The sequence below is a fragment of the Muscardinus avellanarius genome, assembly GCF_963383645.1.
Source record: "Muscardinus avellanarius genome assembly, chromosome: 9".
NCBI classification, from domain to species: Eukaryota; Metazoa; Chordata; class Mammalia; order Rodentia; family Gliridae; genus Muscardinus; species Muscardinus avellanarius.
In genome coordinates, this window is record NC_137795.1 from 64,518,341 (window position 1) to 64,531,183 (window position 12,843).

General features: G+C 37.7%; 1 protein-coding gene across 2 annotated transcripts in view; it reads right to left on the reverse strand.

Annotated features, from left to right (window-relative positions):
* Positions 1-1,766: 1,766 nt before the first annotated feature.
* Positions 1,767-12,843, reverse strand: part of HEPACAM2 (HEPACAM family member 2) — a gene marked incomplete at both ends in the record, with an annotated part of 45,290 nt that continues 34,213 nt past the window's right edge. For both annotated transcript variants that reach the window (XM_080700955.1, XM_080700954.1), the window contains 5 exons: positions 1,767-1,880; positions 5,574-5,647; positions 7,375-7,412; positions 7,500-7,524; positions 7,615-7,740. In XM_080700955.1, the coding sequence (XP_080557081.1) occupies positions 1,767-1,880; positions 5,574-5,647; positions 7,375-7,412; positions 7,500-7,524; positions 7,615-7,740 (377 nt within the window). The remainder of the gene's footprint in view (positions 1,881-5,573; positions 5,648-7,374; positions 7,413-7,499; positions 7,525-7,614; positions 7,741-12,843) is intronic.

Genomic DNA, 12,843 nt, shown 5'->3' on the forward strand with positions numbered 1-12,843 from the left:
ATGTCCTGGGGCCACTGCCTTTCTAAGAAGCCCGTTCTCCTCCTCAATAGCAGCCTGAGTAAGCCCTTCATATGCTTGAAGAAAAGCATTTCTGCTTTGTGGTCAACCTTCACAATTTATTTCTGAGTTAAATTTTATATTCTGAAGAATTTTTAAAGATTTTTTATAATGTCTGAAAGGCATTGGTTTCAGAAGGGGATTTTTTTATAGAATCATTTTAAAAATATTTTTATTGGTGCACTGTAATTCTACATCGTGGTGAGAGTTAAGGTGATACAAATATACATGCACACGCCATGTCACTTGGGCCTCTTGGCATATTTCCCTCTTGATCCTATCCTGCTGCCCCCTCCTCTATCCTCTATGTGCTAGGGAGATTGGTAGCACTACTTTCATAGATGGGCATAGCACTATTTGAACTGTTTTCTTCAAGTCTCTTTTTTTTTCCCCTCTCCACTCCCCTCATCTCCTTCCACTCCTCTACTTGTCTGTCTCCTCATTTATCTGAAGTCCCCTTTGTTTCTTCCTTTCTCTCTAGTTTCCACATACTAGAAAAAAAAACAACCCTTGATTTTCTGCGTAATCTTACTTTGCATAATATTCTTCAGTTTCATCCGTTCTCCTGCAAATGACATAATTCTGTTCTTCATTATGGCTGAATTTTTTTCACATGAAAAACAACCCAATTACTCTATGCTGTGTTCTAAATTTGTTTTATTAGGTTAATGATATATTGCTTTAAACTAACTTTCTTTTCCAGTTAGGACTTCCTAGCACCATTAGGACCTGTTCCTAATTTTCCTGATGGGGTCCTATGAAGCGTCTTGCCACTTGCTTAGCCCTCCCAGGACTGGGTTTTCTCCCCCCACACCCAGATGAGTTCCCATGCCCTTATTCACTCCTACCTGTTATTTTTGGTATTCACCCAGAGGTGTACATGAACTCCTCTGCTGGCAGTTTCTACTGCCCGAGGGGAAGTTCCTGTGTGTGGTTATTGATGTTCTTTTCAAAGTCAATAAATGACAAATAAAGAAATGATGGAAGATGATTTGTGGCAGTTATGCCTACAGGCAATGTAGGCGCACATGCTCACAAAAACAGAAGTTCATTTCATTATTTTGAAAGACTGTGGCTTAGTTTCTTCATGGCAGAGAAGGGGCAGCGACTTCAGTGGAGGCCTCGAGTTTAACTGGAGAAGTGGTTTTCTGGCTTTGGCCTCCACACAGGTTTCCTCCTGGGGAGAGGAGTCCTTACTGAGGTTCTCTGTTCACTTGTAAAGAGACTGCTTTGAATCCTAAGAGGTTAGGCATTTCATGCTGCGTGTGCCGGGGATCTTCATAGGCCTTTCAGTCTTGGTCCTAACTTTAGTGACAGATCATAAAGGCTCTCAAATTACACAACTACTGGAAAATTATGAAGATAACCAAGATGGCTTGAGAACTGGCCTGAACATACGTTTCATACCCAGGTGTGGATTCCCTGGGGGAAACACTGGGACAGGGAGATATAAACACAATAGACAGTCTGTTCTGGAGCTCTGCCATCTAGTCCACTGGCTCAAGGGCAAGGCCCTGGAAGATATGTGTTTGCCTGTTTTATTTCTTAAATTATTCTCGGATGGGGAAAATGTCCTGTATACTTTCAAATGTACAGAAGGTATAATTTCCTGTTTTAGCACTTTTTTTCTGAGCCTGTCAGTACATTCTGGAGAAGGCAAAGGCAACATGCAGAGCTCATCCATAGCACCACCAAATGAAGATTCCAACTTACTCTGGATGATCTTGCTGTTGGGCAGGGATGTGCTGAATAACTTCATAAATTGTACTGTGCAGTTCTTGCCCTGATACACCATCAGAGGCTGAAATAGGCCTACTTGGCATCTAGAGAAAGTGGCACATCAAAAAAAATGAATCCAGACTTAGTCATTAGTGTTTCCATTGTGATGCACAGCTGAAAACGACCAGCAGTAGTGAAGATGAGAGAATTGGAACTGTTTGTCATCCCTACAATCCCTAGAATGCTTATTTCCTCCTTGCTACGGTTCCCTGCACTTACCCTATGGTGGTTTGTGCAGCAGATAGCTATAAGATCAGAGGAGGAAGAGCTTGATAGAGATATCATTTTTCCCTTCAGTTAAGAAGAAAGCTGGTAATACTGTGAAGGAAATATAACAAGAAGAAAACGTAGCAAAATAGGAGCTATCGCCGGGCGTGGTGGCGCACGCTTGTAATCCCCGCGCTTGGGAGGCAGAGACAGGAGGATCGCGCAGGTTCGAAGCCAGCTGCGCGCACTGGCTTAAGAGACCCTGTTTCCAAATAAAAATGTAAAAATAGGTCTGGGAGTGTAGCCCAGAGGTAGCAGGGCTTCCAGGAACCCCAGTACCACCAAAAAAAAATAAATAAATAAAAAATAGGAGCTATCTGGACAGCTTAGAATCAGAAGACATACATTATTATCTTTCATATTACATCTCAATTATCCTTTGACACTAATTTTCAATTAAATGTGCAAAAGTGGCTTAAATAAAAGAATAATGTACAGTCCAAAGCTCTATTCACATTGCAAGTAAGTAAAGACAGTACAGAGAAACATAGAGGAAATACTCTTCTAAACATAGAGGAGAAGCCGGGTGTGGTGGCGCACGCTTGTAATCCCAGCATTCGGGAGGCTGAAACCGGAGGATCGCGGTTCGCGGACAGCCTCAGCTACTTAGTGAGGCCCTCCGAAACTCAGTGAGACCTGGTTTCAAAATAAAGAATAAAAAATAGGGCAGGGGGTGTAGCTCAGAGGAAAAATGCCCCTGGGTTCCATCCCCAGACCCCCCCACAAAAATAAATAAAATAAATAAAAATAAACATAGAGGAGAGAAACACAAAGGGAAATATTTCGGGCTGAATGTAGTAATGGGCTCTAAAACCTAAAGGCTTGGATGAAAAAGTAAAGAGTAGTAGTGTACTTGTCTGGTAAAAAAAAAAAAAGACAAAAGAGCCATTATAAATGTAATTGAACCTGCTTTGTGTCTTATTGTTTCCTAGTCTTTGTGTGTCAGGATTTCCTTCCTCCTTTAAACACCGCCTTCCAATTATTCAGTCAAAGTCTATTTTTTCTCCCTACCCATTTCCTATTTCCATCACACTTTTGCCTATTTTTAGTTCTTTATATTTATCCAGCTTTACTTAGAAGACTCTGTCCTGGATACATGGGTTGAGTTCCCTATCTCATCCCAATGTGACCTGCTACGTTATATTAGAAAGTCCTAGCTGTATGTTTTCCAGGAAGCTGCCTGTTTTCATCCCACATACTGAAGCTCTCAAAAGGAACCTTGAGGAGGTTTTGATTTATGATTTGTATTTAATATAGATTTTTATTTTCTTTGGTAAGGAGGTGGACAGGGGCTATGGTAAAAGCGATCTATGGATGATCAGTAACTTAACCTAACCTAATATTAGAACTGTTGAGTAATGTATTTGTTCATTTCACTCAACTGCCTTTTGCCCAACTCTTGACAGAGGTGCTTAATGGACGGTGAAATGTACAATAAAGAAGCATTCCATTTGTGCATGGGCCACAATCAGCCAAGAGATTGCTTTTACTTCTATAGGCTAAAAACCTAGTAATTCAACCTGGTTCCCTTCTGGACTCTCTTCTGAGATCTTAGTTTTGTTAGCATTTCTTGTTTACTCCTTCAGGCCACCGCATTTGAGGCTCATCTCCCCATGCAATGGCCGTTCTGGCTTTTCCCCACTCCTCCTCATGTCCTTGTCCTCGTCCTCCTTTGGCTGTTGGTTTTGATTTCTCACTTCCCCAAAGCTCCCTATATGGTCAGCTAAGAGCTTCAGTTTTCAGCTTTGAAAATGACATAGCTCCAAATTCAGTTATTTGGTTGATGACAGAAGTAAGCGGGACTTCTGAGATGCAACTCAACAACCTGTTTCTCTGCTTTAAGTTCTTGAAGACTGATAATTGGTACCTCATACTGTATAGTCCCACTCTTTTCCCAATGAATTCCTAGGAATAAAAATTGTGCCATTATTTTAAAGAAATTTTTGCTTCAAAAATTCAATTCAACACATGTATGTTTTTTATCACATTGAACCTTACTATGATGTATCATTGCAATGCATTAATAAATAACTAGTAAAGACAATTTAATGCTAAGTCCTCTTAGCTTTTCAGTTTCCTGCTCTACTATTTTAAAGCCATACCCTAGAGGGATGCTTTTGGCCACGGTGAGAAGCTGTTCTAAATAACTGACCCAGCAAATATTTATTTTTGTCTTTTTGATTATAGAAGTGAAGGGTGAGTTGATCCTTCCTGTGGTTGAGTAGGGCATTGAAAAGCCGTTGCCAGGCAGTGTTCTCTTTCCATCTGTGACGATGTGTGCCCTGTGCTACTGATTTTCCTGAGGGAGAGTGAAATCCAATAAACTCCTTTCTGTTACTAACATGGCATTTCTGAAATGATGTATGTGGCCCAGGAAACTTACTAGATGAACTTTACACATTGATAGAATGCTCTGAACAGGTGAACTGACCATTTCCTAACTGCAAATGGTTCTTTTAAAAAAATGGAAGTGAAAGCCGGGCGTGGTGGCACATGCTTGTAATACCAGTATTTGTGAGGCTGAGACCTGGAGGATCGCAGTTCGCGGACAGCCTCAGCTACTTATTGAGGCCCTCCACAACTCAGTGAGACCCTGTTTCAAAATAAAAAATAAAAAATAGGGCAGGGGGTGTAGCTTGGAGGTCAAATGCCCCTGGGTCCCATCCCCAGACCTGCAAAAAAAAAAAAAAAAAAAAATGGAAGTGAGAATCCCTGAAAGCAATTAATCCATCTATGGCTCCTTCCACAGGTAGACTATCCTAAGAGAATAAGGAAGTAGAGAAAAACTGGTCTTATGCAAATCTACACAAGGGTTTGTGAACTGATGTGCTCAGAGACAAGTTTTGCCTATCTGATGCTTTGAAAGAACTATTAAAAGAATGTTTTTGCACACTGAAGAAAATGGCATCAACTGTATAAAAACTTTATGGTCTCTTTATTAGTATACTTTTAGGATAATAATAAAAATGTATACCTGCATACTTTATGTCTACACTATATGACAAGTTTTTTAGGAAGATCATGAGGTACCTTCAAGGACATGATCAATTACCTTTGAAATGTCCTTATGAGTTATGAAGAGGAAATGAAGAAAAACTGAGGAACAGAGAAGAATTCAGTAAAGTGATGGGCACACCCAGTGCAGTGATGTAGAATCGTTTAAACCTGGGACTCCTGAGACTCTATTTATACAGTTTTCTTGACCTTCAACCTAATTAATTTCCTCTTCACTCAGTTGACCAGATTAAGAATGTTTTATTAATTAGCAGAACTTCCTTATTTATGTTAGCTTATAAAGGTTGAGAAAAATGAGTTAGTTCCCCAGATCTGACACTAGTCAACACTACTTAATGCAGTCAGGGGTCATGTGGCCATTTGACCACACTGTCCAAGTTCTTGACAGATGCTGCTTATACCTCTGGTGAAGCAGAATTTTAGTTTTTGGTTAATTAAGCACTTAAAATACCAACCCTGGGAACACCAGAGGCATCTGGAAAAGCAATAAATTCATATATTCCAAAGTCATCCAGAGCATCTTCATGGCCTGCAATGGAAAATAATCCATCAAACACAATGCTTTAACTTGCCATTGTTGTTTTTTAAAACCTTTGAAAAACTGTTGTCAGTTTTCAATGGCCTGTGTACAAAACCCATTTAGCATTTCCTAATCTCCTATGGTCATATTGCCATTAAACAGTGCTGGAAATCAATCCTTCTGAAGCTGAGAATTGAATCTAAATGGGGACAATTATTCATGAAGTCCTGTGTTGGAACAGTATATTGCATATTCAGGTACACACAGACAGGCTCATCCTTCAGGTATCAGAGACTCACAGACATAGAAGCTTCAGCGTGGAGGTCATGGCAGCCTTTGGTACACCCATAGTATCTACAGCACCCTGCTTAATCTAACAGGAACCACCAGAACTGAAAAGATGAAGTAAATAATTCTGGCTGCCCAGGCATACAAAATACCATACAATACAACATCACTATCACAAAACTTTGTCTATAACGTGGTGGGGGTGGAGGAGGTTGGGAGGAGCCTAAGGGGCTCAGGGCCCCTCCCTGCTCTGCCTTCAGTCATTTATAAGTGAGCCAGGGCTAGCTAAGAGGAAGCAAGCCTACAGTTATTAAGCACCCAGGCATCATATTAGGTTCTCTATCTACATCATTTTATTTAATTTTCATTACAACTCTAGGAGGAAGTTTTTTTCATCTCTACTAGAGAGATGAGGAAATTGAGGTCAAGAAAAATAATTTCCCTAAGGGAGTGTGGCATGGGTTGGAACTGAAACCTGCAGCCTGTGACACCAAAGCCTGAGCAGAAGTTCCATTGTTAATTTATAACTGAGTACCGCGGAAGTAGTGAGGGCAAAGGAGTCAGCGGGGGACAAAGCAGCAGCACTGGCCCCTGCTGAATCTCCTGTCCTTCTCCCTTGGATGGGAGCTGCTGCTAGCATGATAGGCACCCTAGAAATTAAGGAAGTGAGCGGGCCCTTTAGCATTCCCAAAAGAGTAATTCAGGCATGATGGCACATACAATTCGCGTACTTGGGAGGCAGTACTTGGGAGTACCGTAATTCCAGGACTTGAGAGGCAATACTAAAATACAGGAGGATCACAGGTTCCAGGGACAGCCTCAGCAATTTAGTGAAACACTGTTTCAAAATAAATAAATAAATAAATAAATAAATAAATAAATAAATAGCGCCAGGCGTGGTGGCACACGCTTGTAATCCCCGCGCTTGGGAGGCGGAGACAGGAGGATCGCGCAGGTTCGAAGCCAGCAGTGCTGGCTTAAGATACCCTGTTTCCAAATATAAATATAGAATAGGTCTGGGAGTGTAGCCCGGAGGTAGAAGGACTTCCAGGAACCCCAGTACCATACACACACACACACACAAAGGCTGGGGGTGTGGCTCAGGGGTAGAATGCCCCTGGGTTAAATCCCTGGTACCAACAATAATAATAACAACAACAATTGAATCAATGAATTAGGATTCAGTGACTTAGTCTCTTTGATTTTTAGCTATCTTTCCTATAAAATAATATCAGGACTTACTTTACAAACTTGTGTGGCCTACATAAAACCAATACAGGAATAGCAATTTGAATAGTAAAGATGCTATTCAAATGTAAGTTATTGTTAATGTTATGTTAATATTAGCTTGTATTAATTCTAATACATAGACAGTAATTGCAATAAAATAGCAGTATTAATTAATGTACATTAACATCAATACTAGCCATTTTTAGCCAGGCCATTACCTGAAAATGTTTGAGTTCTCCTGTATTCTGTTTCTGGTCTGAAAAGATAAATATGTATTTCTATCAAAGGTAATAAAGAAGAAATGTTCAAGAAAAAAATATTTTCATAGAAACATATTCATTACCTGCCTTCTAGCTTCTGTTTTATAACTAAAACCAAGAGAGAGAGAGAGAAAACACAGTTAGGTACTTCTTAGTGCATATATAAAATATTAGATTTTTTTTCTAATTTTAATCTACCTTTGTAGGGTTGATATTTTTTCCATATGAAGAGAAGACACATGGATATAATCAAAAATAGTGATATTCCAGTTATACTTGCTAAAGGGGACAATGATTTTCCTTTTTGTGCAAGCTTCTCCAGTCCTAAATAGAAAGACAAATATAATTTTAGTAATAAATTAGCATATAATTTGACATGTTTCTGGTTATTTATTGTCTTAGATAAGTCACTATAGCCAATACTCCCAATTTATTCAGAAAGACACCAAGTGAAGGAATGCACTTCTTTTAGAACACACACACACACACACACACACACACACACACACACACACACACCTCACTTCCTAGAGATATTTTGTGATTGGAATTGTAGCGAGCTGCCTGGGATAATAGTGATACACTGTACTCGGTGTAACAATAGCTCATGTCATACTTCCAATTGTCTTTGCCATCTTAACTTAGGTCAGCCTCAGCTTATTTTTCCTAGATTCCAGATATTCTCTTTCCTATTGCGTTTCACTCATTGTAAATGCAGAATATGAATTTTCTAAGAAGATTGTGGTATATAATTAAAGCTATGGGAGGGAAGATGTTTATTTAATTAATTTTTGACCAATCAAGAAATGTCAGTCTAGAAAATATATTGAATGTGATTTTCAGTAGGAGATTTAAAGTCCCACCTTGTGACCGACATTCATTTTGCTTTGTAAGTCATTCTCTTTGTTAATATCACTGTATAAAATGCGCTTCTAGTAGAATGGTATATGGTGCTAGTAATATCATAAATTGGGCAGGGGATGATACCACTGAGGTTTGAATTCAGAGGCATTTTACCTCTGAACGACATCCCCAGCCCTTTCTATTTGAAACAGGGTCTCATTAGGTTGCGGAGAGCCTCACTAAGGTGCTGAGGCAGGTTGTGAACCCGTGATCCTCCTGTCTCAGCCTCCCAAATACTGGGATTATAAGTATGCGCCATCACACCTGGCTAAAAGAATACTTTCATTTTCCAGTCTTCCCAGAATCTTTTCATAATGTAACATAGATTATGTAATCATATGCCAAATTCTGGTAAACACATCTGGAAATCAATTTTTCCCTTCTAATTTCTCTATGCAATGCTGTTTTGATATTCCTAAGTCCTCAAGAAATAAACATGATTGTTTATTGTTATCCAAAATCCTCAATTCTGATGACAAATTTATAAGTTTTAGATACAAATTCAGAAAATTTTATTCTTAAAATGTTCCTTTTTTAAATTTTTATTTTTTGGTGGTACTGGGGATGGAACCCAGGGGCCTTCTACCTCCAGGATACACTCCCAGACCTATTTTATATTTTATTTGGAAACAGGGTCTCTTAAGCCAGCTGAGGCTGGCTTCGAACCTGTGCGATCCTCCTGTCTCAGCCTCCCAAGCACAGGGATTATAAGCGTGCGCCACCAAACCTGGCTGCTATTGCCTTTAAATAGACTTTAAATTAAGCTCTTCTGGACCTTTGGTAGAAGAAATAAATGTAGGTTGGCTTAAAATGAACTGGAATGGCAACTTATTGGTTCTAGATCTAGACTAGAAAAATCATATAACTGAATAGAAGAGTTGTCCTCTTTGTTAGTAAGTTGTAGAGTAAATTTATTTTCCTACTATTAGAAAGTTGGCCTTTTAGTTTAGCATTGCTTTAGTATTTGGGTGGACTCTTTGTGAGGTTCAAGTCAGTCTTTTTTTTTTTTTTTGATTGTGCTACTGTTTCACAGATTTGTTTTCTCTAAAGAGCTACATAACCCTAGGTGAACCACTTGACTCAGGATTTTGATTTTTGCATTAGTAAGGAGAAAGTGAGAATGGTTATCTTTAAATTGTCCTCTTGCTCTGATACTCTATTATTTGGGGCAGCCAGTGAGGTTTACATTAAACTTATTGTAAATAGGACAGTCTCTCCAGTGGCATACTAGTAAGTCAGTCGTAAGTCAGTCTCAAAAAATGTTCTCTGCATATATATATATATATATATATATATATATATATATATATATATACATACACACACACACATACAAATGCTACAGATTTCACTGATCAACAGATGCATGCATTGCAAAATTATGGGAAATACAACGGAATTCTACTCATCTATAAAGAAGAACAAAATCATGCCATTTGTAAGAAGATGGAAAGACCTGGAGGACATTATGTTAAGTGAGATCGGTCAAGCACAGAAAGAGAAGGGGCATAATGCTCTAATATTCCCAAACTAGAGAGTATTAGGAATACCTGAGGGACTCCAGATAATGGAGGGGAAACCTCGGCAAAGCTAGAAAGGAAGGATAGGAGAGGAAAAAGGCTGAGGTTGATTAATGGAGGAGCTACATTCGAATATGTGCTGAAGTGTGAATGTAGCATGGTCAGCCTGGACACTCATTATGTGGGGGGGGAGGGCACCAAGCACAGTCTGAATGTATGCCATTTTCAATATGATCCACATAAAAAGAAAAAAAAAGAAAGGACTTGTAGCACATAACTTATAAGTAACAATATAATGCGATACATTTTGTTGTTAATTCATATTATCAAATAATAGCACTTTTGTTGACTGTGGCTGAACCCTTACTTAAAGTCAACCCATGGGTGAAATTCAACCATGTTTTGACAAAATTAAACTTCAAATAAATCTACAACTAATTCAGCAAAGAATTACTTTGATCTCTCAGGAACTTTAATACGAACGTTGTTTGATATTTAATAAGATGAAAGTGGAGCAATGGCATACATTAGAACTTCATTTACCAGTGACTTCAAAGATTTTATCAAATCAAATAATGGTTTCTGAATATGGAATGAATATTTTTCAGGGTTTTTTGGCACCTTCAACAATGTAATGGCTATAGGTAATACATACTGAGTTTAACCTGTATTAATATTTTCTCCATCATTTCTTTAAGTGTAAATAGTCAAATTATAGACAGCATTCACTGAGTTTTGAAAAGCAGCACTTTTACTATTAGGATCAAAATGTTTTATAATTTTCATTATTTTCTATTTAACCTATGGCTTTTGTAGAAACTGGTCACTTAATTTCCTTAAGGTTGGGAGTTTTCTAGTTTTTTTCCCTGTTACTGATTTTTAGTTTAACTTCATACTTGCTAGAATGCAATTCTATGAAAGATTGCATTTTTTCATATGACAAGTGGTCATGAAAAGAGTGTTCTGCAATTGTTAAGTAGTATTTTATGTTGTTTTAGTTAGGTCAGATTGAATTTTTTCTATTCTTACTAAATTTCTGTTTATTCAATGAGTTACTGAGAGATATATGTTAAAATCTGTTTTGATTGTAGATTTTAATTTTTTCTGTTAATTTTGTATATTTATTAAGTATATTTTGAGGCTATCCTACTAGATGCAGTTGAATTTAGAATTTTTACATCACTTTACTTTTGTGAAATGTTCTCTTTTCATCCAAGGTAATACCTTTTTCCCTAGTTTATCTAATTCTTTCTTTCTTTCTTTCTTTCTTTCTTTCTTTCTTTCTTTCTTTCTTTCTTTCTTTTTGGTGGTACTGGGGATGAAACACTTCTACTTCTGTGCTACACTCCCAGACCTATTTTATGTTTTTTATTTGGAAACAGGATTTCTTAAGCCAAAGAGGCTGGCTTCGAACCTACACAATCCTCCTGTCTCCTACTCCCAAGCATGGGGATTACAAGCGTGCGCCACCATGCCCAGCTATCTAATTCTTATATAAGTTACCTGATATTGGCATGGCTATGCTACCTTTCTTCTGGCTACTTATATGGTTTATTTGTTCATCTTTTTCTGTTTAACCTTTCACTGTCTTCATAAGATGTGTATTGGGAGGCAGAGACAGGAGGATTGCGCAGGTTTTTAATATTTTAATAGTATTTTAATAGTATTTTAATAGTATTCTAATAGTATTTTAATAGTATTTTAATAGTATTTTAATAGTATTTTAAAGATACAGTTTGACAACATTTGTCTTTTAGTTGTAATATTTAGCACATTAATACTTTATATTGTATATATTATTTTTACTACTATATTTTCACCTAGGTCTGCAATCTTACTATCTTTTCTATATATTTTGCATTTCTGTTTCTTTTTCTCATCTTACTTTGAATATTTTTATTCATCTTTGATTGTTAGTAATACATTTTCTTAATTTTTTAGACTTCAGAGACTTAAGGAATCTGAATCAAGTTAATGATTTTAACACTTACTGCTTCTTTCTGCTTTGACAATGCAAGGATAAGATCAGTATTGAAGATGGATATATAAGACTTCAGAATTCAAACTTGACTCAATTAATTTTGTCAATAATTCTATGCTCTTTCTACCATTTTTTTTCTTCTAATATTTTCTCTCTCTCTCTCTCTCTTTTTGGTGGTACTGGGGTTCCTGGAAGCCCTTCTACCTCCGGGCTACACTCCCAGACCTATTTTTTATATTTTTAATTTGTAAACAGGGTCTCAACCCAGCGCGGCTTCAAACCTGCACAATCCTCCTGTCTCTGCCTCCCAAGCGTGGGGATTACAAGCGTGCGCCACCACGCCCGGCTCTTCTAATATTTTCTAATACCAAACTTCAGATGCTTCAACTCTTATTTTGTGTTATCCAGGCTCTTTGCCAAAATTCAATAATCCTTGACCCTCAGAAAAATATAAATACGAATTTATTCTATTCAAGCTCCTGTGATGTGCTTTTCCATGAGTAAAACTGCAGAAAATAATTTTCATATAGTTTCAATTGTTTTGTATCTTTTCAACCTGAAAACAGATAGTCACGGTGGTGCATGCCTATAATCCCAACTACTCAGCAGGCTGAGGCAAGAGGACGAGTTCAAGTCCAGTCTGGGTGATTTAGTGAGACTCTTTTTTAAAATAAAAATAAAATAGGACTGGGGTTGTAGTTCAGAGGTAAAACACCTCTGGGGTCAGTTTCTAGTACTACAACAACCAACCAACCAACCAACCAACCAAACCACCCAGCAATTTTGTTAATTATAATTATTTCTGAGTACTTCTCATTCTCCTAGGGAAGTTTTGGTCTGTCATACATCACTCTTTGCCAGACAATTCTAGGATTTTGGAGTTTGTTAGTAGGTCTTACAAACAATTATTGGATATATTTTGCTGATGCATAGACCCATTTCCTCTCCTCTACTTTGTTTTTAACATTTTGTCTCTTTTGATATGTATTTACTAAAAAATGTCCTAATTTTTTTGTTGTTGTC